Consider the following 20,311-nt stretch of genomic DNA (forward strand, 5'->3'; position numbering starts at 1 on the left):
AACTACACGTTTATCCCTTTAAGGGAGACCAATATAACAACTGCCAATCTATAACCTAAAAAAAGAGAGCAAAGTTGGATGGTCAAATGGAGCCTAAGAAAGGCCGGCTGACTAATAAATAACTATTAAGGCCCGTTTTCCTGCTCTTATTCTACATCTTCGAAGTAACAATTGAGCAAAGTGAAGAAATATGCTTTTCTCTATGCCATAATGTGAACTGGGAGAAGATACAAGGGAAGAGAGCGACGCTGGGCGACATTACGAAAAATCGGTGTCAACTATCAATCTTGTGGTAACATGGCAAGTGGGCCCCCTACTTTAGCTCGAGCCGCGAGATGGGTGGTTAAGTATATGTGCATGCGTCGAAATCCGTGGCTTCGACATGGCTGGGAGAGCGAGCATAGCATACTTAATGTCTTCTACGGTCATTAGTACATGGGTCAATCAAAATCTACGTATATGGGTCAAGGAAGCTCACGATGCGTAGAGACGCCGACAGCGAGTTTCCTCCTCAGTTGCCTGGCTCAAAGTAAAACCTCAGGGTGCGAAATGTCATTTAAAGAGGAAATTCGCTCTTTTCCTGTCCATATATCCCGATCGCTGGCCATTGATAGAGTATGAGATTGCAGTGTTGCTTATTGTAGCGGTGGCATTTTCCTAATTGATAACCGTGGCTATATAGTAGATGCTATTTTATGTTGGCCTCGTGCAGAATATTTAATATGTCAAATTATGGATGTTGGCTTCAAGAATATCTAGCCTGCTGTCGTCTACTCTGGAATGATATAACGCTGGTTGGGGTTATCCAGAAAAGCGCAAGTAAATATATAAAACGGTAACCTTTAGAATTGCTCATCCATGGGTTTAAACGATATAAGAAGTATATAGGATTGAAGAAAGGTGTAGATGGAAGTGAGGAAGCATATCTGGAAGAGCGATATAAATAATGTGGTTAGAGGGCCTTTGTGAGGAAAAGTCTGCAGCTAAGGAAAGGAATTAAGCAAGATAGAGGCTTCTAGAACTGGGGCATAAAGGAATGGTATCAGTGTGTTCTAATTACTTCATCTAGACGGTGTAGATATCCGACATAGCTGTTAGACAACGAAGTAAAGCAAACACAAGTGAAAGGGTTAAAGAAACTGTGAAGGAATATCAAACGAATTGCTACATCAGGGAAGTTTGTAGTAATATTTTTATTATTCACTAACTCCTAATTTAAAAACAACCGCCCAACCAACTGGATTCTCGTATGATTACAAAGGCTAACATTGCGCAGGCCTGCGGATGAAGGGTGCAGTATCAGAGTGCCGTAAGAGCTGGCGCAGAAACGTCTGGTCTGAACGTAGAGTTAGGGGTATCTTGACCAGCCGTAGGTTTATCCTGTGCCTCCTTTGAAACTGGCGTCTTCATGATTGATTGAACCGACGGTGGCCCGTTGACTTCACGATTTAAGGTCATGTATTCCTTGGCTGCTTCGCTTGAACCCCTCTCTAGCAAGTAGGTCATGTAGAGATGAAGAAGCTCCTTGGCTGCCTCGATTGGGAGGGTACTTTTGTTGCGAATATCGTCGATAACTTGCTTAATGCGCTTGTATTGTGCGGGTTCAGTTTCGGCACTGGTTGGCTGCTCTAGTTCGAACATAAGATAGCTAGTCCAGAAAGGGCGGCTATCAGGGTACCAGTGTTGGTTCTTGTGGAACACTTGGCGGGCTTCTTCGGAGGTCCCCTTGACTCTCCATAGAAGCTTCGCCCACTCCGCCACAAGGGCAGCTTTTGTCTGAATATCACATTCAGCTGAATCAAGTTGAGATTTGTAAATCTCAATCGCGGCATCTAAACCACCATGACGACGTGATAGATTCGCAAAAGAAATTATCGTTTCAACGTGTCCTGGCATCGAAAGCAAAACTGCATTATGGATATCTTTGGCGATATCGACTCGTGATGCCATTTCTTCGAAGTAGGCGTAGTGGAGGCGGATAGCTGGCCTCGATATGGGGACATAGAGAGAACTCGCCTTTTGGTAAATAATTCTAACTTCTTCCTCCTTTCCTTCTTGGCCAGACATCCATGCCGCGTAACGCATCCAGAATTCATCGTAGTGCGCACACGTCACAAGACATCTCTCGTACAAGAACTGGGCGCGAGCAAAAGAGCCCTCTGCTTCTTCGAAATCTAAATATTTCCTCCAGTTCGTTAACTGACCCTCGTCAAGCTCGGTAACATGGAAGTAGGGCCTCTTGATTTCGGATTCATAGGTCCATCGCTTTGTGGTCTCGGTTTGAGTGCGTGAAAATGTCTCCAAGTAATGGGCGTCGGCTCGGAGTCGGATATCTCTCTCGACCTCGGCTTCACTCCTTGAGCCGGGAGGAACACTACCCGCCGCATTTTCGATCTCCACTCGGAACTGAGCTAGAGTCTCAGGAGGAACAAGTTCACTTAATGGCCTGGTTTGAGCGAGCTGCCGATATCGTTCAAAATATCTTGCATATTGGTGCATAGGTATCTGGATGATTGTACCAAGCACAGCGAAAATCTTATCGTGGCACTCCACGCGCTCCTCGAATTCGAGATATTTGTCCCAGAACAAATGAGATAAGAAATCAAGACCGACGCAGCTGACACCTCTCTCGAAGAGCCTAGAAGTGAGGATGTTAGTAAAGATTAGGTTCGAGGAAGCAAAAGGAAGGAGGGGTGGGGGAGGGGAAGACAAAAGGAAGGATGGGAGGGGAGTGGAGGATGGCAAACATGGCATATGCATTTAAATCTTCAAGTGGGGTGCCGAGTCAGGTCAACGATTGATAGATGTAGGTTTAGCTATATCATCCGTGCGTAACATAGGAGAAGGATTCCCGAACAAGTTCCCAAGAGGTAGTGTGCGAAGAACAAAGGCAGCCTGAATCTTATGGGTGAGAAGTAGTTTCAACGAAACCAAGGTGGCAGATGACTATCTCACCCATTTAAGGAACCTTGATAATATCGATCTGCACCATATGCCCTCAAGATTGCGAACGACCCACGCGCTATGTCGGTATGGTTATGGGGAAGGGTACCAACATATCATACTTACTCTCGAATGATGTCGGTGTCGTGCGAGGTTTCAACTTTGAAAGTGCAGTAATTCGTCCACAGGTCGACCGAGTTTGTGATGCTAGCCACTCCGCGCTCATATACCTATTAATCAAATAACAACATTAGCCAGCAAGCTCAACTCGGACGTATACCACTAAACAGGGCGTTGACTAACCATCTCTGCAGCTTCGGTGCCCGCGATGGAGAACTCTAGGTCTGCATATTTCTTCCAGTATCCGAACAGCAAGGGGAATTTAGCCAGGAACCGGTCGTAGACTGTTCTAGTAGCTGTAATAGCCTGTGGGCTCGAGTTGCGATTGATTCCACCTTCCTGGCCTTCCGCCGCACGCACGAGTTTCTCCCATGCTTCGAAGCTGTCGGTGTCTTCGAGCTATAGTAAAGAAGCAGAAGTAGGTTAGCAGCAATACGACAGACAATAATGCGGCTGAAGGCTATCCGGCTTTCCATGAGAGGCTTTCAAGGAGCCAAGGGAGATTTACCACTTCCGCATGAAGCTTCTTCAACTCCTCATTCTCCTCGTCGGTCCCGCCAAAAAGCAGATCTGCCATATTTCACAATAGTAAAGAGTAAAAGGGTTTCAATGGTAGGCAGAGAACAGGTCAAGATGGTGCTGTGGAATCCCGTGTTCTTGAACGGTAGCCGGGGCGCGTTCAGCGTGAAGTGAGATAGATGTCAGAAGTGAGAAGGCTACCGCAGGGCGGGCAAGGCAAATATGCGGCCGGATTATATAATCAGTCAGAGTATGTCATGTGACCTCAAATCTTTGACCGCGTGAGAAAGTTGAAGATCGAAGAGATTATCGAGCTTCAGCAATCCAAGAAGGCGAACACGGCGGACTTGCGCCCTCTACAAACACACAATGGCGACACAGACAACAGTGGGCCTTGTAGAGACCCTGCCTGTCCGGCTCAGAAACTTTTTCGCTCGCTACCCACCACAATACTACTCATCGCAAGCTATACCGAAGTCCCTACCCAAGCAAGAGTCTCAATCATCGTCAACCGAGGACTCTGAATCCTCAGCCGTCATAAAGCCTGCTCCAAGTCCTTTCGCCTCACGAAGCACGAAGGTCAAGCTCTCGAAGACCAAAGTCGCCGGCTCCCTTTCATACACCGACTCGTTACTCCGCTCGAACCCCAACGAGCTATACCCTAACCCCTTCCTTCCATATAAAAACCCAGAAACCGGCCGATGGCGAGGGGCTGTTGTATCACTGCGTCGACAGGCTGAACTGGTTAAATTGGGCATTAAATATGGCGTAGAGGAGCTATTGCCTCCGGGCCGCAAATCGACAGAATATAAACAGGCACGACTCATTGAGAAGGGTTTGAGAATCAAGGGTACTGGTGTTGGACAGAAGGTCAAGGGTCACAAGTGGGAGAGATTGATGAAAGGAAAGTTGGAAGAGAGGAAGAAGGCTATGTTAGGAATGCCGTCAATGATCAGATTGTGGAAACAGGTAAGCTTCCTCCATTCTTTTGTTCTCTTTTTTCTAGAGACGATATCCTCGATTCTTACACGGCACACTCGAACTAACCGGTATCCTTTTTTTTAATAGCGTGGTCATGGTCGTGGCTGGAAGAAATATCCTCGAGGATAATTTTGTCTCTAATATGTTCAGAGGAACGAATTGTAACCTCAATGTAACTCAATGTACTATATTTTGGAGTTTTGGTGGTCAAGGGGTCATTGCACCTCTTTTTCAAAGAAATATGAACCATAGTATCGGCTCTCCGAATTGTGTCGTATCTATACATAGAATTTCATGATATTCATAAATGGTACATACAAACTAAGTGGCCGCTCTTAATTAACTCCAAAAGACACAGTACCTCCCTGGTAAAAAATATCCTAGAAAATATCAATATCAATCATAAATTGGTGTCAATGGCTCGCCCACCCTGACCGTTATACATTCATGCTCCAACGCCCTAGATAAAGAAACATGTTTACCAAAATATACCTTCCCATCAACTTTTCTTGTCTTTGCCAAGGTAGAAAATGGCTCCTCACTGCGCATAGCAGTAAACTGGTCAATGCAAATCATTTGGCATCTCTGACAAGAACCTAGGATATCAAAGGTGGCATTTCCAACTTGAAATCCAGCCCATAGTTCTTCTATATATGGCTGTTCAAAAGATGTTGAAGGACGATATCCGGCCGGCAAGTTGGGTTTTGTAGTAGATATATTTTCAGAGACAATAATATTGGCCCGGAACACATCCGCCGCAACTGTTTTGGAAATTGAATTGGGCTTTCCAGAAGATTTTATAGTTTCGTTGACTTTATTGACGCTTGAGCGGGATATGAGTAGTATCGGACCTTCATTGGATAGGAGGATCGGATGTTTTGATCCGGACGCAGCGGACTCTGGAAACGAGCCTGGTATATTGGGTACAGGATTCATGGGAATGGAAGTATGTACATGTCCTCCAGTCGGACGCTGATATGGCTTTGAAAACCGCGCGGATATCTGGTCCCGTTGCGGTGGAAATCTTGCAAGCGTGCAAGGGACGTTAAGGAAATTGGAGAAGAACGAAGAGAATCGAGCGGATTTATAGACTTGTACCGAGATTTTATCTCCACATACAGTAGATCGTTGGTTTGTAGAGCTTTGACACAGTTGCCCTATGCTCAGGTCCGCAGAGTCGTCAGATAATGGTATCTGAATAGTGTCCAGGCATGGCTCTAGGCCAGGTAGTGTGATTTGCAAGGTGCCACGACAGAGGTCGATAACTGGCCGTATTAACGCCATCCTTGGGTATCGCTTTTGATTCAGAACCACACCAGTGCCTTGATGTATTAAACACCACTCTCTATCCCAGGCTAGACCCTCTGGTTTTACTTCCCAATCCATTGATTCAGGGACAACGAATGCTCCGCAGCTCTTTATCGGATAGACGCAGAGTTTCTCGATATAAAACCTCGAAGGAGGCTGTTGGACAGAAGGGGTGAACGAATTAGGGTCAGGGATGACCTCACCAACTATACACTCTTCAACGTAAAAATCTCGGATGAAGTCGACAAATGTATCAATATCTCTTCTCGACGTCATAGCACCCAGACTAACACGCAGGCCACCAGTCGGCTTTCCAGAAATAACATCGTTGTCGTCTCCGCAGCGTTGGCCTGCATTATAGTTCCGTCTCATATCATCAGCCTGTAGCCCAAGGTAATACGCCATCCCGCCAGGATTGCATAGTGTCCCTGAGCGTATCTGGATATTTTTCACAGCAGCCAACTTCTCCACCTCTGACTTTCGAACCCAACCGCCAGCACTATCTTTTAAATTGAACGATATGATAGGACCCTGGAGATCGCGCTCAATATATTGCCCTGGCCCTTTGTAAATCTCACAAACTTTCGTGCCATTGCCATGTTCTAAAGAAGACATTATATCGTATAATATTTCTGCCATATCTCCAGTGTGGCGGGATATATTGTTCATATCGCTGTAAAGCCGTTCATGCACGTCAAAGGCCGAATGCAAGGCAATAATGCTATGAAAAGGCAAGGTACCATCTTCAAGCTGTTCATGAAGAGCGGCGTCCTTTTTGGCATGCCACTGTTCTCCAACGGTCAAGACCATTCCAACTGTGCCCCCACCGAAGTACTTCCTGTTCTGAAAAAGATGACCAGCATCTTTGCGAACAATGAGGGCTCCAAGATCAGGATAGCCGAAGATCTTATAGAAGCTGACAACAGTGAAATCTGGAGCAGAGGTTGCGACGCTCAGGTCTATTGGAGACGTGGAGGCAAGAGAAGCGGCATCAAGCAATGTGAAGGCCTTTCGTTTCCCGTCAGTGCTTACACATGCATTAATGTCCCTGCACCAGTTCAAAGGCAGCCGACGACCAGTCATATTAGATTGACCCGGGTATGCGAACAGGGTCGGACCAGCCAACTCGGGAGTATCGCATCGATCTTTCAACATCCCAATCCACTCAGTTACCTCTTCGTCATTAATGAAACACTTCTTCCCCCGTTTAGCCATATCTCGAACCCCAACCAAGCTAGTGTGGGAATCAACATGGTATCCATACCAAAATCCCTTTGAATCATAGTCCCGTAGACTTTCTGCAACCAGTTTAATTCCGGCTGTGGCGTTGGCGACAAATACAACGTCAAAGTCTTCTGGTCTTGCGTTGAAAAAGCGAAGGACTCGTACCCTTGCATCATCGATCCGGCTAGTGGATAGCTGGGAAGATGAGGATGCTGAATGGGGGTTTCCAAAGAGGTTACTTGTTAATTCCTGCGAGAAGGTCTCTATGAGAGATTTTGCATAGAGTGTTGTCCCTGCATGGTCTAGATAGGTTGTATCTGAAAGTAAATGTATTAGCTCATGATCTTAAGCATATAGCAGGTGGCAACGCTCGTAATAGCGTAGGATGAGAAAGGATTAATACAGAATGAAGAGGGATTGCCTACCTTTGAGTAACGGGTATTCACTAGCTCGTATCTCCTCAACAGGCACCCTGTAATAAGACGGACTGTCTTCGTTGGTAGCCATCACTATATCTATTGCTCGAATAATGCAGCATTATTCACGTATTGACTCTGTAAACATAAAAATAAATATGTTAAAAGATATTTAATATAGACCGAGGCAATCAGCAGCAGACAAACGGCTCAATAATGAGCCCTAAAGATATGATATCGTTGAGTCTTTAAGCTGCGTTGCGGAGCTCTCCGAAAAGCGCGGAGAGAAGGAACTGATAACCATAATCACGTGAAGATAGAGATATTTAATGATATAATACGTATAAACATTTATCCGCTCCCGAGGTCCAAGGCATCACGTGACATAACATGGAATAAATAGTGTGCACGATATAAACAAGCACATACGACCACAGGAAGTGGAAAACAGAGCTTCCCGTCCGCTCAGCTGTACTTAAGCCACTTGCCGGTCGGTTAGTAGTTGGGTGGGTGACCACCAGCGAATCCCGACTGTCGTATGTTTTTGACTCTTTTTTTTCCTCTAGAAAGATGTCGTTCCCCTCACCTTATGCTCCTCTGAATGTACATGAATCAAAGTCAGGGAAGCTGCAGCTAGATTCTCAAATTCATACACCTCACATCACCAACAGTTACGGTCGGTGTTGATTGGCCCTTATTATTGGATCTGTTATGGGAATGCAATTCAAAGCAATCTAGACTAACGAGCCTCTTACTGGTGCTGGGTTTACCGAGGTCGCGTATTTCATATCCAAGCTCTTAAGATTTTCACGTTACATGTTAGTTAGTATAGCAATTTATTCTTGACCTGAGCCTTGATATACCTACTTTCTGAAAATATTTACTTAAATGCCTTGCCAAGATAGCTCACAACTCTAAGATGATAACTATGTAACGGTTAACGTCTTTCAGAGTTGGAGCAGGGTGGTGTGGTGTATATGTTCGACATATTTAGGAATATAAATTGTGAATGAATATTGGGTATTAAAGCAATTAACCAATGTAGTAACTATCTAATAAGTAGTTAACAGACTCAGGTATTTCTGGCCGTGCTTTCGTTTCCCACAGACTACTCTGTTCACAAGTTACTGGCCCACGGGAAAGTCACTCAGAGCACTGATTTCCTTCCAAGTCTCAATATCTGCAAGTACTTGGTTGGCACTCTTAGCAATCTCGACAGATGCATCACTGCCCAAAGGCAGCCAGCTGGGGACCTCCCGTCCTTGAGCACATCCTGAAGAAGTTATCACATCATAGATAACCTCCGCCCCTTTCACTGGATTACCGAGCTGAGCACCATTAAAGGCAATGAAGTTGCGATCCGCGGTGGCGTTCATTTCTTTATAGTCAGGAATACGGGAGGTCGAGTCCGTAACATTGGCGGAGGGCTCAAGAAGTCCAGTACGGAAAATCCTGGCTCAACAAGGCAATGGCGAATACCAAATTGCTCAACCTCGCCGGCCAAACCGAGGGCAAGCCACCTGGTGGCAGCTTTCGAGGCATTATACAGGTTACAGCTCGGCATAGGATACCAGGCTGCCATGGATCCAATGGTAACTAGCGTCCCAGATCGTTTCTCGCGCATATGGGGAAGAATAGCACGGTAAACATTCATGGGGCCCAGAGTATTGGCCTGGAATTGTCGAAGTGTTTCCTCCGGCGTGGATTCTTCAACAGTACCCTTCTGGACGTAAGCAGCATTATTAACAACAACATCTATCTGGCTGCCAAAAGTAGCCAATATATTGTCAATGCGAGCTTTGACTTCCTCCAGTGGCTGATTCTGGTCTAGCTGGGCAGTATGAAACCGATCCGAGTCAATGGTTGGAATTTTCTCCGGGTTGCGGGATGTCGCAATGACTCGGTCTCCACGCTTGATGGTGATGCGGGCCAGCTCGAGGCCGAACCCAGAGGAAGTGCCCGTGATGAGCCAAGTTCGTGGCTGTGAAGACATGGTTGATGCTGAAGATGAAAAGGCTCTGATCTTGTTATCTCCTTAAGAACCGTAGGGAATGATGTTGGAGGTCATGCTGTATTTATAAGACGCTTCCAACAGTTAGTTAGATACGATGTAGTTCATCCGTGCCTTTGATTATTTGATCCGGAGTTAGCATGGCTTCGGACCCGGAGCTTAACGCCGGTCTAAGCACCGCTGCGGAAGCGGGTATCGTCTTCCCCGCGCGATCCCTGGATATCTAAGTAACATCTAGGGCGCTGTATACATACATAAGTAGCGGAGAGTTGACGTAAAGAATCTAGGTACCTAAAGGCGAGTCCATTTATAGTCCGAAGTTAATTAATAATTTATTAGTCACTTAATTGGCATTGTATTAGTCATCTCTGAGTCAGCATATAGGGCGGTAACACGTGACTTAATGTCTCTCTATGGGACACAGGTAAGTGACTACCGCCATACTAATACTGTCGTATCTTTTTATTTTCATCTTCTTTTTATCATATCATCAAAGGTCATCTGGTCCTCACCGTTGGCAATGGTTGTGTACAAACAGTAAACAGGCCTACTGGCGGCAACTCTGGGCCACAAAATTGAATGAATAGAGAGGCCTTTCCGAGACTTTTGGCAGGGACCTTCAGCAAAAGGAGAGAACTAATTGATAGTATGGGTATGGGCCTCTATTTCCATCGGACGATTAAACAGCTATATACATGATTTTGCTGCGAGACAGGCAAGTTAAATGGAAAAGAACATATTCATCAATCATTCCGCATCCGAGGAACAGACGAACCATCAGAAAAAAAAAAAAAAACATACATCACGCAAGACATAAACAAGATATTTCGGGAAACATGTCATATCAGCCTGGTATCGTCAAAGTAGCACTGACAAGCCGGCCGTGAGCCGTCATTTTCCACTCACTATCCACCTATATTTACACAAGATAAACCAATTCTATCCGCCAAGCCCGTCGTATCAGTCGTTAAGACAACGATTGTGCCTAAAAAGAAAAAAGGGATGAAAACAAGAAAGAGCCACGATTAAACATGGTATGAGTTCCGTCTTCCAGAGCTGCTTCGATGTCTGTGGCTGCTGCTTCGGCGGCTAGAGTGGCTTCCCCGACGCGATCGCTTCTCATGGTGTTCCTCGTGGTGGGAAATGAAATAGGCAAACACGGCGGTCCAGAAGAAGGAGATGATGTTCATAATTCCAAAGGCGAACGAAGCCTTCAGCATTGAACAGACTTTGGTCGGATCATTGCTTAGTGGGTTATGTTGTTGCTGGCCATAGTACCCAAACGGTCCCAGGGTAAGCAGGAAGTTGCTGCGCGAGAAATCATTGCAGTTTTCCCCGGCGATACCGCGAAGCAGGTAGACACCAGCTATCAAAGCGCCGAAGAAGCAGAGGTCGACGAACGAGACGAAGATGGCTGAGCGTTTTGTGTTTTTATAGCGGAAGAGGGTTTCGAGGACCCATACACCGCCTAAGACGCTGACGATGAAGAGAACGAGGATGTATGTTGGTGTGATGATGTTTGCTTTGACGAAGCCATCGATAAACCACGACTGAGGGTACGTTAGCATCTATCAAACGGGGTGGTTGGAAAGGAGAGTTCGACGTACGAGCATGCCAATTGGCGGAATCAGAGTGACCAATTGGCCGATTCGCCAGCAGATGAAGAAGAAGCTGGAAAACATCGTGGGCGGTCAACGGAGCTATCCTCGCAACGGGCGGGAACCCAGGTTGCGCGTAGATATATATGCAAGCTGGATAGGAGTGAAGCTGCAAGTAACCGGAGTCAACAAAGCGATCCTGTCTGGGATGTTGAACAAACGCGATCGGCAAGGCGACTGCAGGCAGTGTGTGTATCCGGAAGAATCAAGAATCGAACTCCCAGCCCTGCGAGCGAAGTACCTATTTATCGCCCGGCCAACCCTTGCCTTGACTCGCATCGCATGGCTGGCCCCCCCTCGCCCTGCGTGAGGCTGGGAACAACCAACAAGAAAAATAAGATGGCGGGGCGATCGCTTCTAATTGCGCCGGCTGTCATGGTAACGAGCTCCGGCACCAATCAGCACCGTTGTTTCTTCGTATTATTTCCGCGATGCAGGGATGACGATGGCGATGACGATGATGGGACGTGGTTATGGCGTTACTGTTCCGTGGCCGTTTGTCCACAGCGCCAGGCACAAGTTACAGCCGTTTGCCAGCCATGGTTCGAGGAAGAGACCATTGGAAAAGCTCTATTCGATGTATAAGAGCAGATGCTCATCAGCTAACTATCTCTGTCTCCAGCTCCTTTACCATAGACATAGACTGCACACCAGAAACAAACACAATATCTAACATCCCATGCTATTGGTATCTGTTGAACGGAGATTCGGTGTAATACTGCCTGATCGTACGAAACACGTTAGTCAACTACGCCGTTTCATTAAATATCAGTGTCAGCTCTCCATCATCGAACAAATGCTACGCCCGGCGTTTTAACGCCTGTTTCAGCTGTAGCTGGCATCTCCGCGATGGCAAGATACATGGCCGTATGAGGAACATAAATAGGAGCTCAATATCGTGTATTTAGATGATCAGTGCTTGATAGATTGAAATCTCATAGATTGCTCCAGACCCACCTGACCAATCAAATCAATCAAATATCTCGTATCTCAGAGTATCCGTAGTCGATTCAGTATTATTAGTCCAACAGACAAGTTAAGACTCGTCTTCCTCCTTCTTCTCAACCTTGACAGCTCTCTTCCTCGCTTTCTTACGAGTAGCTGGCTTCTCCTCGACGCCAGCTTCCTCAGTCGATTCATCCTTGCGCTTCTTACCCGCAGCCTGCTTTGCTGGAGTGTTTGGAGGCGTTGGGATGTCGCCAGCCACTGCCTTAGCCTTTGCCTTGATTCGGTCGATGCGATTCTTGACGGCCAGACGGTTAAATTCTACGTGCAGCGTTAGAGACCTTATTTGTGACTGACTCGGAGAAGTGCTGGTATATTATTTTATAACCCTGGAATGACTTACCACCGCCCATCATCTGAGAAATAGCTGTAATGTCGACCTTTGGGGAGGTTGCTAAAATTGAGAGTAGCAGCTAATTGTAGGAAATACAGTCGGTTAGTATGATATATAAGATCTGGTACTGTGTATGGAATGGAGTCCGTCTGAGAAAGAACATACCAGGGCATCAGCCTTCTCGTCCCACACGACAGACATGATTGGTAGCCTTGAAAGGTAGATGTGGTATCTGAGATGAGGTTTGTTGTTTGAAGGTTGATATATTGTCAAATGGCTGTTTCTCGGTAGAATCTCGAGGGAAGCAAGGACAAGCAGGAGAACTTGATATGGCAGAAGGATGTAAACGGAGTAGAGGGTATGATATCTGTTTACTTTATATGACAATATACAGAGGCTGGTTGGCAATGATAACACATTTAAATAACACAGTTGCCCGGCTACCCAACCAGCCATCATAACACCACGGGGAAAGCTCCGGGGATACCGTTCCAGGCATTTCCTGGATCGTCTTGATCATACAATTACTAAGTAACACATTAGGAACATGACAGTCATTGATATCTTGATTAACATCCCCAAAGTAAGGGCTGGAGAATACAGATCTTGCCTGATCCGGATTAGAATTAGCTAAGGCAAGAAGGGGAATCAAAGGGAAATGGCAAATTTCTTATGCCACTTTTATACAGGAAGGGGACCATGAGCAATGATGTCGTGACAGCGTAGCAGAAAGACGGTTGAAGAGTTGGGGGGGTATTATTTCAATTTGCTGAGTTTCAATGGTCAACCAAGAACCATCCTCCCAAAGCGCAGATTTAGGAAGAACCACATATTCTTTCATGAAAGAAACGCTAAACAAGGAAAATAGTAACGACATGAGTAACGACATGTAAGGTATTAGAGTAACATGAGGGAATTGGCATGGAGATGGGTAGAGAAGAGGCGAGGATGCTGTAGGTATCATTCTAAAACATGGGCCTTCTTATGACTTGACCATGGATGCTGGGTGACGCTCGAGAGCTGGACTGTGTGATGGTGTCCTCTGGTCAGGAGGCTGATAAGCAGCGGTATTTATCGGGTATCTGGGGCCATCTTCTGAGCTAGTGTTGGCTCCTTGGTGGTGTCTAGGTTCATATGCCGTCTGCTGCATTTCATACCCGTCTGACTCGCTACTCGACGCACCATAATCGGCGTCCGCAAGTCGTCTCCGTCGTTGACCATCCTGACGCTGATGTTCAAAGGGATTCATAAGAGCAGACGTCGTTTCGGGCACGGCTACCGGTCGATCTTGAGCCCCAGCCCCAGCCTGATACTCTTCATCCGTGCGGGGGACTAATTTCACCTGGTCATGTTCGTACTCGAGCAGTCGACGACCGCTGTATACGGGAGGTTCTGGGATCGATCCCCAGGTACGGATGGGGTAGGCTCTGCCCTTCTTCCAGGGTTCCGCGAGGGATGGGAAGTACTGGCGGTATGCAACCCAGCCACAGCCGACTCCGAGCAGTGAGCCGGAGATGACGTCGAAGGGATGATGTCGTGCATCCATAATGCGTGATACGGCAACTAGTCCAGCAGAGAGAGTAGGTACCATGACGATGAAGGCCTTCCAGACTTCTCCACGGCTGTCCATGACATGTAGCTTTCCGGCAAGGTAGAGAGATAGGTAGAAGAGACCAGCAAAGGAAGCTAGGTAGAAGTTAGTATTCCAAGAAGCTATATGAAGGTAGTGCATCCTCGATATCAATACGTACAGCTACTATGTCCTGAATAGTGAGAAGGTCAGCATATGTGAACGGACCAAACTAGCGAAATTACGGATCTCTACATACCTGATGGGAATGATCGGAATCCATCCTTTAAAATCTCATGGTTAGTCTGGGTGCATATCGAGGAATTCGACAGCCCGAACGGTGGAATCTCAAAGCTCGACGGCTTGCATCGATCAATCAGATCCGGTCGAGGTTTCCCGCAAGCATTCTTCAATGCGCCTGTGATAACGAATGCCGCTGCCTGAGCCAACACCAATCCAAGCACGCCGCAGTTCAGCTCCCACAGCCTGTCCTTGAACCGGTATTTGCCTGTCAGCCTCCTCTTCCCAGTCGTCAGGTTCAGAGGTTTGCTATGCGAGAACAGTCCGTCGAGAACGATCGTATAGACGATGATGACGAGGATAGGGAACCCGCCGGAGATCGCGAGGGCGAGAGGGATGGAAACCCGTTCCTTGACGGCGTATGGGTAGTGTAGGGTGTAGTTCTGGAGAGCGAAGGGCTGGTGGAAGGGCTCAACACGGTCGAGGATGAAGAATCCCGCAATGAGCGCGCTGGCGGTAAGGAAAAAGGGTCAGTCTCGATCGGGAAAACTGTCGCATGTCTTCGCGCCATCTTGAAGCGGCTTACAATAAGATCACATAGTCTAAGATGTATCTGCGAGTGTTCGGTTAGCCTTCTGCTGTCTGCCACCGACGCTGTACGCTGTATCCCACTCACGATATGATTATCCTCGCGCGCAGTCTCTTCTTGGAGAAGGGGAGCTTGGTAGGGAGTTGAGCGTCCATGGCTGGGTGTATCGAGCCAGGCGCTTTCTATCTCGAACTGAACGGCGGGCGCAAAATGGTAGCAGACAAGAAACGGGTGGAATAGATCAGCTTTTACAGCAGGATCTCGCGAGCATGGCCGGCTCCTGGAGTCGGTGAATCGTGTGATAAATCGTCTATTCTTGACCGCGGCGAGCGTACGTATGCAAAATATCTGAGCTAAAACGAGAGCAAGGAAGAAGCAACGAAAAAAACAAATACGGCCCCGGCGAAAGCGCTGGCGATGATGCTATTCGACAGTTTCCAGATATTCTCTTGACTGCGAGATGAAACGCTACCTTTTAGCCTTTTGTCCAAGGGCGACAGATCGACTTGCTGCATTAAATATTAATTACAAAGAAGCAAAAGGACAGGGAATCATTTTACGCTGTGAGTGTGCTGCGAGCTGATTATGCTCACGTCGTACGCTGTGTCTCCCCTTGGTAATCCCTCGCTGATACGCCGTCCAGCTGTATCTCGGTGGTCTCCCTTCAGGCCGCGAGGCGCAGCATGCGCTTGACACGCCCGGTCGCCTTGTTGCCGCCGTGGCCGCGTCATGAAGAAGCAGCGCCATGGAGGCATCGGACGGGGCGAGATATCTACGTTCTAGGCCGGGAGGGATGTGAGAACACGTAATGCTTGCACGACCGGGGAGGCTGATATGAAAAGCTTGAATAGAAGATCCAAAGAAAACATATGGTATCACTAGGAGGACAGGGCCGTTGACAGGACACCGGCAAAAGGGGTGAAATCAAGTTGAACAACTACGGAGTACCCGAACAGAAAACGCTTGATCAACATGCTACTACCCGTGATAGACGAACTGGCCGGCCTTCCAGTCGAGAGGCCGGTTGCAGTACCACGTATCGGCCTCTGCGTTGGTCGAATCTTTTGAGCGTCTACTATTATGGTTGATGGGCGCATACAGGCCGAACCCTTGCTGCTCCAGGACATCCATGATGGTCAAGAGAATCACACGGGTCTGCACCGTTTTCGTGCCGGTAGCTCGCCAGGGACTCCCGCGAAGCTTGAGCTCGAACACATTACCTTTGACCTGGCAGTTCTCGACATCTGGACCCAGAGCGTCGGCTAATATCAGGCCAAAGTCACTTGGGGCATCGACAACGCGCAGCTTGTCGGCGTGGTGGAAGGAAATGCTCATCCAGATACACGGCGGCGGAGCTGGCTGCTGATAGCGGAAGAAGATGCTGTCTATCGGAGATTTTGCGTGTCAGTACGGAGACAACATGCGGTATAATCAGCTATTTCATGCATTGAAATGACAAAACTCACCAACATGTCCGATATCTACCGAAGCCTTTATAATCCAGCCTCGCAGGTATAGTCCGTTGAGGATCCTCGACATCAACCGACGAACTTCTACCCTGCCATCTCCCCAAGAGTGCGGCGACCACGGGTTTCCCTTCATTTTAATTTCGAGTGATTGGCCGTATTCACGCGGCGGATGGATGCCCTTCGGCCACCCTGTGCGTACCATCTCTATTATCTCCGGGACTATAGCTTCAGGAAACCTCAACAGCCGGATTCGGTCGGTCATATGCATGGATAGACAGGCGAACGGGGTCCGAACTTCTGCGCCTGGAGGTGCTGACCTTGTAGCAGCGGTGGATGACGATATCCCTGACAAGGACTGGGTCTGTATTGGAGCTGGGCGATGATATGTATCATGCGAAACCGGTGAAGATATGACCGATGGCGTCGTTGATGCACCCGTATGATGATATGGTATGTTGGTTGTTACTGACGGCGGAGGACTCCATTCTGGCGCCATAGCCGCTCTATCGTCGTCGTTATTCGCATCTAGCTCGATCGCTTTCATGCTCTTCTCAAGACTGGGGATATTTATGTCATGTTCGTCATATTCTGGGTTGGGCGCGCACTTTCGTTCCATCTTCAATCGTGTGTATTAACGTGGTTTCCCCTCTATATATACGTAAAGAAGTACCGGTCAATAGACGCCTTCGCTCCTGCGTCGATAGCAAGCAAATTGTTATTTTTTTACAGAAACAAGACAAAAGGAGAACGAAATGGGCCCTCTTCGATCGAGGAGGATGCGAGTATTTATCTTGCCTATCGCTAACTACTCGCTTCCTCTGTATCCACAAGGGCTGAGCAGTGTTCGCGAGGCTGGATAGATCCCTCGTATTTCCACCGCCAGTGACCTCGATAGACTGACGCCTCCTCATGGCTTAGCCGATAGCCAACTCAGTTGTAGCGAGTACCGAGCGCTCACGTTCTTCGCATTGAGCCCAAATCGGGAAATTTATCGTAGAGGTGACCATTGTGACTTTCTTTGTCATTAATGGTCCGCTTGGTGACAGTCGTTCTACTATGTGCACGAGGAAAGGCGCTGCTATAAAATAAACGTTTGACGATGGCTTCTGCATACGTTTATCGAGGCGCGTTGTTTATTCGAGATATAGAGTGGATCTTAAGGGCTCGTGGCAGAGACTTACGTCTAGAGAAGCAGTTTCCAGAAAAAACCCATGCAGGGATCAATTAAAATCCTCCAGGATGAGCTAGATATTCCTTGCTATGATTTTAAAGACAGGCGTTCTCATTAATATCACTCTCGTTTCAAATTCCACCACTTTGGGCACATTAAGTCGAAACATTATTGTTTTCCTTTAAAAAGGTTCATTAAAAACGTCAAAGTTGAAAGTCATTGCTATGCCGGCTCATGAATTCCACCCATTACTTGGCGCAGCGAGTGATGTATAGTCCGATTCTAGAAGCAAATATTAGCCTTTGCGCTGATCCCTTATTTATAAAATCATTAACCAGGGGTATACGTACGGTGGGTTACCATAATCCTGGAAGTACCTGAGATTGGTCGACCCTGCATTGGACATCTTGAAAGCAATTCTCTGTCCAAATGGACAGTCGAAGGTGGAGATGACGTTGGATGTACCAGCGGCGAGTTTTGGTGTTCCTAGCTTTGCAGCTACCTTTGGCGCATTCGCGAAGGTGGTGCCATTGCTCGCTGGGCCTTGCAATCTAGATACGCCTACTTTGCCGTCTCCTTCAAAGGTGTAGGTCCATGGAGGACGTTGCTCCTGGTTGGGGAATAAGAACACCAGCGAGCAAAGGTTGGGGCCTTGAGGGGGGATATCAAAGTTGAAGATGGAGGAGACTGTTGATGAGACCTCGCCGAAGTATGAGGTTCCCCGCGCAACAGTAGGGGCTGAAGAGTCGACGGGGATGATTAGATGGGGGAACTCGAATGGCCCGGAGAGGTCGGTTGGACAGTTCTTGGCCGTTCGCTCCTCGGTAGGTCGGGAGGGGATTGAAAGGGCATGGGTGCCCATGGCAAGGCATGCTGCCACAGATAGCCACTTCATGTTGATTCTGGAGACTTTGACTTAGGAATTGATATATGATGTGCTGTTTCTTGTCTGCGTGCCTGGGGTTCAAGTTCTGACTGAGCTGAGGGACATTCATACTTGGAAGAGCAGCCCGTATTTATAGCCATTCGTGCTCAGTCCATAGCTGCTATTTTCCGTTCTATTACCGAAGGCTAGAAGCATGTCTTGAACCAAAAAAGTCACGGTCAAGGCATGTCCATGCTGTCTCCCATGGATTGTTCCATCGTCAAGTTACACTCGATGGCACGGAGTGGACATCTATAAACACTTCAGCGGCGAGATGTGCTAAAAATGGAGAAACCAACGATTAAGAACACGGATCAGCCGCTGCAAAGGAGCAAACTCAAGGAGCTTTCTTGTAAAAGCTGCAGGGAGTGGATGGCGGATCTGCGTTGGATGTCTCAGAGCTTCATCTGCAGCCAACGCCATGTGACGTTGCGATAGTATCACTCGCCGATGCACATCTCCCGACCAGATAGTGGACAACAGTCGGGATTAGAATCCTTGAAGCCGCAGCCTCGCTTCTAGATGGGAATGCTTCCGCATGGTGGGTTCTCTATTGCGCTGTTGCTGTTGCTTTTGTTGCGCAAGGTGGGATGCTTGCAGTGAGATGACCCCTCTATGCTTCTATCAACGCGGATAAGTACTCCTGGTTATATCAAAGTAGCATCCACCTACCCTGTGGTTACCCTGTACATCAACTGTTGGCTAGACGTTCAGGAAAACAAACACCGAGGGTTTGCTTTTATCCTTGGATTAGGCTTCACCGAGTACCCTCATGCAGTAACAGTCCAGGGGACGATATAAGTCATGCCATCATGACCTCATGGGTAAGTCCATTGGTAGGGCATCATAATGGCAGTGCACTTGGTCCGAAAGGCGTGACTATTGAGGAGCCAGTGTCGATGGGATGCTGATACTTGTTGCACAGGTCGCCTGGATCTCCCGGGATATTAAACCATGGATGAACGCTCACTCATGCATCTCGCCGCCACAGTGGACTCACCGAGGACCACTCCGCCGATAAGAGAATTAGAGAAAATCGAACATTAATAATAGGGACATGTTGAGATATGAGACAGACACCAAATGTCGTATGATGTAGGTGATATGGAAGCAAGTTATTGGGAGAGAAGCTGGATAGGGCCGAGATGATGATGTAATACACCCGTAGAGTCCAACAAATTACCCCCTGTTACGCCATGTAGAAGAGTACTATTAAAGGTGAGTGAAGCGATGGCTTAGTGCTAAGGAACACTTCGATGCTGTTTACAGCTATATCATTTAAGCTACGTCTCTATATATTAGCCTAGTTACGCCGATGGTAAAAGATACTATTAAGGATTCATGAAAGGGGAGCAGGTTGAATATTCCTTCATAATTGAATGAAATTATATATCCAATTGTTCTATGCATCTTTCCATGTATACACTGCGTGGGCCGAAGTAGTACTTACACTATATGCAGCCCAACCTTTCCTTCTGATAACAAAGGTGCGTTGGCTACATGCGGTGCTCCTATCGTTCTGGCCTGTATTTATTGCAGGTTTCGTTGGCACAGCACGCGGGTATAATCGAGGAGGTACAGCCGCTCTTGTCACAATCACACTTGGGTTTCTCACAAGTTCCGTTTGCGCAATGATCTGGTGAAGCCGGGGCATATAACCGCTCCCATTGCAGCTGCATTCATGTCCGGGTTATGAAGCGTAGATCGACCACTAAAGGTAGTCCGGTACACCATTTCGACTAAAGATCCCCAATACTGTCTGGAGTCGACGCAGCCTATATATGGGTTGGATTATATCTGGACATTCATAGGTAAAATGGGGGTGGGC

The 20,311-nt window shown here is 47.4% G+C and overlaps 9 protein-coding genes and 1 non-coding gene across 10 annotated transcripts; 2 read left to right on the forward strand and 8 right to left on the reverse strand.

Moving 5' to 3' along the window:
* Positions 1 to 1,299: 1,299 nt before the first annotated feature.
* GIQ15_03163 (mRNA splicing protein) lies at positions 1,300 to 3,640 on the reverse strand (the record flags this gene model as incomplete). The annotated part of the gene is made up of 4 exons (XM_033550580.1): positions 1,300 to 2,638; positions 3,070 to 3,173; positions 3,247 to 3,462; positions 3,572 to 3,640. 4 exons carry the CDS (start codon positions 3,638 to 3,640, stop codon positions 1,300 to 1,302), a joined length of 1,728 nt encoding a protein of 575 aa, XP_033407741.1.
* Positions 3,641 to 3,951: 311 nt separating this feature from the next.
* GIQ15_03164 (uncharacterized protein) lies at positions 3,952 to 4,728 on the forward strand (the record flags this gene model as incomplete). The annotated part of the gene is made up of 2 exons (XM_033550581.1): positions 3,952 to 4,551; positions 4,714 to 4,728. 2 exons carry the CDS (start codon positions 3,952 to 3,954, stop codon positions 4,726 to 4,728), a joined length of 615 nt encoding a protein of 204 aa, XP_033407742.1.
* A 1,139-nt stretch (positions 4,729 to 5,867) lies between these two features.
* Positions 5,868 to 7,602, reverse strand: GIQ15_03165 (uncharacterized protein; the record flags this gene model as incomplete). Its single annotated transcript, XM_033550582.1, has 3 exons — positions 5,868 to 5,885; positions 5,938 to 7,412; positions 7,521 to 7,602. The coding sequence occupies 3 exons, from the start codon at positions 7,600 to 7,602 to the stop codon at positions 5,868 to 5,870; spliced, it is 1,575 nt and encodes a 524-aa protein (XP_033407743.1).
* Positions 7,603 to 7,938: 336 nt separating this feature from the next.
* GIQ15_r0016 lies at positions 7,939 to 8,054 on the forward strand. The gene has a single exon (XR_004500585.1). It is a non-coding gene; the product is annotated as a 5S ribosomal RNA (ribosomal RNA).
* Positions 8,055 to 8,635: 581 nt separating this feature from the next.
* On the reverse strand, positions 8,636 to 9,504 carry GIQ15_03166 (3-oxoacyl-acyl-carrier-protein reductase; the record flags this gene model as incomplete). The annotated part of the gene is made up of 2 exons (XM_033550583.1): positions 8,636 to 8,963; positions 9,032 to 9,504. The coding sequence occupies 2 exons, from the start codon at positions 9,502 to 9,504 to the stop codon at positions 8,636 to 8,638; spliced, it is 801 nt and encodes a 266-aa protein (XP_033407744.1).
* Positions 9,505 to 10,547: 1,043 nt separating this feature from the next.
* GIQ15_03167 (uncharacterized protein) lies at positions 10,548 to 11,204 on the reverse strand (the record flags this gene model as incomplete). The annotated part of the gene is made up of 2 exons (XM_033550584.1): positions 10,548 to 11,072; positions 11,130 to 11,204. 2 exons carry the CDS (start codon positions 11,202 to 11,204, stop codon positions 10,548 to 10,550), a joined length of 600 nt encoding a protein of 199 aa, XP_033407745.1.
* A 1,012-nt stretch (positions 11,205 to 12,216) lies between these two features.
* Positions 12,217 to 12,720, reverse strand: GIQ15_03168 (uncharacterized protein; the record flags this gene model as incomplete). The annotated part of the gene is made up of 3 exons (XM_033550585.1): positions 12,217 to 12,446; positions 12,529 to 12,598; positions 12,685 to 12,720. The coding sequence occupies 3 exons, from the start codon at positions 12,718 to 12,720 to the stop codon at positions 12,217 to 12,219; spliced, it is 336 nt and encodes a 111-aa protein (XP_033407746.1).
* A 781-nt stretch (positions 12,721 to 13,501) lies between these two features.
* On the reverse strand, positions 13,502 to 15,073 carry GIQ15_03169 (PAP2 domain-containing protein; the record flags this gene model as incomplete). Its single annotated transcript, XM_033550586.1, has 4 exons — positions 13,502 to 14,205; positions 14,349 to 14,839; positions 14,916 to 14,942; positions 15,006 to 15,073. The coding sequence occupies 4 exons, from the start codon at positions 15,071 to 15,073 to the stop codon at positions 13,502 to 13,504; spliced, it is 1,290 nt and encodes a 429-aa protein (XP_033407747.1).
* Positions 15,074 to 15,896: 823 nt separating this feature from the next.
* GIQ15_03170 (uncharacterized protein) lies at positions 15,897 to 17,003 on the reverse strand (the record flags this gene model as incomplete). Its single annotated transcript, XM_033550587.1, has 2 exons — positions 15,897 to 16,303; positions 16,385 to 17,003. 2 exons carry the CDS (start codon positions 17,001 to 17,003, stop codon positions 15,897 to 15,899), a joined length of 1,026 nt encoding a protein of 341 aa, XP_033407748.1.
* An 803-nt stretch (positions 17,004 to 17,806) lies between these two features.
* Positions 17,807 to 18,453, reverse strand: GIQ15_03171 (uncharacterized protein; the record flags this gene model as incomplete). The annotated part of the gene is made up of 2 exons (XM_033550588.1): positions 17,807 to 17,840; positions 17,909 to 18,453. 2 exons carry the CDS (start codon positions 18,451 to 18,453, stop codon positions 17,807 to 17,809), a joined length of 579 nt encoding a protein of 192 aa, XP_033407749.1.
* Positions 18,454 to 20,311: the final 1,858 nt, after the last annotated feature.

Source organism: Arthroderma uncinatum (assembly GCF_011692745.1).
Source record: "Arthroderma uncinatum strain CBS 119779 chromosome Unknown scaffold2, whole genome shotgun sequence".
Taxonomy (NCBI): Eukaryota; Fungi; Ascomycota; class Eurotiomycetes; order Onygenales; family Arthrodermataceae; genus Arthroderma; species Arthroderma uncinatum.